At 64.3% G+C, this 2,439-nt stretch overlaps 2 protein-coding genes across 2 annotated transcripts in view; both read right to left on the reverse strand.

Moving 5' to 3' along the window:
- The window catches only part of LOC111731391, a 3,960-nt gene extending 2,436 nt beyond the window's left edge, over nucleotides 1–1,524 (reverse strand). Inside the window, exon 1 of the mRNA XM_023523000.1 lies at nucleotides 175–1,524. Within this exon, the coding sequence (XP_023378768.1) occupies nucleotides 175–262 (88 nt within the window). The 5' untranslated portion in view covers nucleotides 263–1,524. The remainder of the gene's footprint in view (nucleotides 1–174) is intronic.
- Nucleotides 1–2,439, reverse strand: part of LOC105305213 (histone deacetylase 4) — a 211,788-nt gene that overhangs the window by 31,750 nt on the left and 177,599 nt on the right. The window contains exon 10 of the mRNA XM_023523003.1: nucleotides 1,543–2,013. Coding sequence (XP_023378771.1) covers nucleotides 1,543–2,013 — 471 coding nt within the window. The remainder of the gene's footprint in view (nucleotides 1–1,542; nucleotides 2,014–2,439) is intronic.

Genomic DNA, 2,439 nt, shown 5'->3' on the forward strand with positions numbered 1-2,439 from the left:
TAACGGGGGTCAGTCCTGAGTGGGGGGGCTCCCGGTGCGCTGGCAGAACCGAGCGGGGGCGGAGGGGACCTCCGGGCCAAAGGCAGCAGGTCAGGAGCACGCAGATGCAGAAACGCACAAGCAGCACGCTGAGCTGAGTGGGCAGGAAGCAGTAGCAACACACACGCGTGTAGTGTGCACTCGTGTATACACATGTGCGTACACGGAGCACAGGCACACACGTGCCCAATCGGGCGTCTAGCAACCACCATAACCAAGCCATTCGACAAGCGTTGTGACAGAACACCTTGCTGAAATGCCCCTCGAGGGGGACACAGGGCTAGTGCCCCTTACGGGAGGGACTAGAGCACAGAGCGGTCAGAGCTGAGTGGGGGAGCCAGCAGGGACAGCACACACGACACTGGCCCGCGTGACTTGGGAACACGGCCACCACGGAGCGGGCTCGCTAACAAGCACACGGGCACGACGGGGTCCCGCACCCCGTCTGTCCACCTTGCTACGCACAGAAAGAGCGCGGCGAGACTCGACCCGAACTAGGGCCTGGCTGCCCCGGGGCGCGTGGTTAGGGACGACCGGAGACTTCCCGGCGTTTCCATCACGTTCGCTCGTTCACAACGAGCACGTGCTGTTCTGCACGCTCTTAAAAAACACCACCAAGGCAAACTCAGCAAGTGCAACAGAGGGGGGCCCGCCGGTGACGTCGGTGGTGACACCAGGCCCGGGCAGACCTCCGGAACCCCGTGGCGGGCACAGCTTATGTGGACGCTGGGGCAGTGTGGCCCCGTGGAAGCGCTGCCTGCCAACTCGACGCCAGCCTGTGCCATCCTCTGGTTTCCTTTCCGAAAAACAACGATTTCTGGATAATCACTACTAACATTTTTCTCTGAACGTGAACGATACCCGTCTTAGACCTGACAGAGAGAACCTGGGCACATTTAGATGTGACACGGGGCGAAGAGAGACATTTGGTGAGGACCGTGAAGGAAGATGAAACCCTTCTGTGTTTAATTTCTTCTCAATGTCGCTGAAAAGGAGCAGTAGGTGAGAACAGTGTCCACAGCGGTCGGGCTGCCCTTCTGTCCTGGGTCGGGTGTGGCTGGGCAGGGCGCTGTCCACCGGAGCCCCCCACTGGAGCCCAGGAGAGGCGGGCGGCACCAGACAGCACAGACGGAATCGTAACCACCGGCAACAGCGGAGGAGAACAAGCAAGCGTCCGGGGCCGGCAGAGCAGTGTCCCTCAGGGTGCGTGACTATGCAGGGCGCAGGGCACACCAGCGAGGTACCTGGGCCCCACGGTCCAGGCCCTGGATGCAGGCTCAGCTCAGGAAGGGAACGAATGAGCAAGGAAAGGCTCACTACCACCGCCTGGTGCCAAGCTGAGGTGCAGGAGCACGGCCAGGGCGAGCCGCCAGCCCTGGCAGCAGCCTGTCCCCAAGCCCAGCCGGCCTGACCTTCGGCCTCTGGACAGGGCGGAGGCCCCAGGCAGCCAGCCCTACACCTCATCAAACCCGGAGGCCCCGCCCGCCTCCCCGCCCCTGTTACCTGTGGTGAATCGCGGTTTGGAGGGGGGCTCCTGCACGGACATGGGGAAGGTGGCAGACGCTGGGGACGACTGTGCCCGGGACAGAGGCCGGTGGCCACCGAAGGACACGGGGATGCCGGCGGCCTCCATGGAGGCCTGGAAGTTCCTCAGCTGGTGGATCCGCTGCTGTTCCAGGAGGAGCGCTTGCTGGGGAGACAGGCACTGCTGCTTCAGGCGGCCCCTCGCCGCACCCTTCTGCAGAGCTCGCCCCGCCCGCCCGCCCGCGTGCAGCGCGCAGTGCTCCTGGGAGCACACCGGGCCGCTGGCCACGGACGGACACCGCAGGCCCCGGGAGCCCCCAGCCCGCCTAGTGCAGTCTGCTGTCGTCTCGGTTTTAACCAAGAGGCCTCGGTCCACGTGCCAGAAACGCGGGTGGAAAAGCTCATCGCACAGTGCGGCTGCTGGTGCTCCACTCGCCCCTGTCCTGGACCCTCACACCCCACGTGCTCACTCGGGGACAGGAAGGGCTAGTGAAGCAGACAACGAATGCCATTCAGATTCCAGACGCCCAGGGCCCAGCTGGCCAGGGTGTCGGGGGCCGGGAGGGTGTGGACATACCTGTGAGGCGGTGGGGACCTGGACGCAGCCCCCAGGGCCCTACTGTGACCACCTTTCCGCAAGAACCACCAGAGTGGGAAGAAGGGACTTAAACACACACTTTCGTGACAAACTGCCTTTCACAGAAACTACACGGCTGTGTGAAGAGCTGGCTTCCCTCGGTGTGCCCGGCACAGGACCCGAACGGGAAGTGCGGCCCGAAGGACCGCAGGCCGGTGATGGGCAGGGCAGGGCCGGGCCCTCTCTGGGGCCCACGCAGCCAGCAGCCAGCAGCCAGCACATCACAACCCTGCCCGCCT

The sequence above is a fragment of the Pteropus vampyrus genome, unplaced genomic scaffold (genome assembly GCF_000151845.1).
Source record: "Pteropus vampyrus isolate Shadow unplaced genomic scaffold, Pvam_2.0 Scaffold369, whole genome shotgun sequence".
Taxonomy (NCBI): domain Eukaryota; kingdom Metazoa; phylum Chordata; class Mammalia; order Chiroptera; family Pteropodidae; genus Pteropus; species Pteropus vampyrus.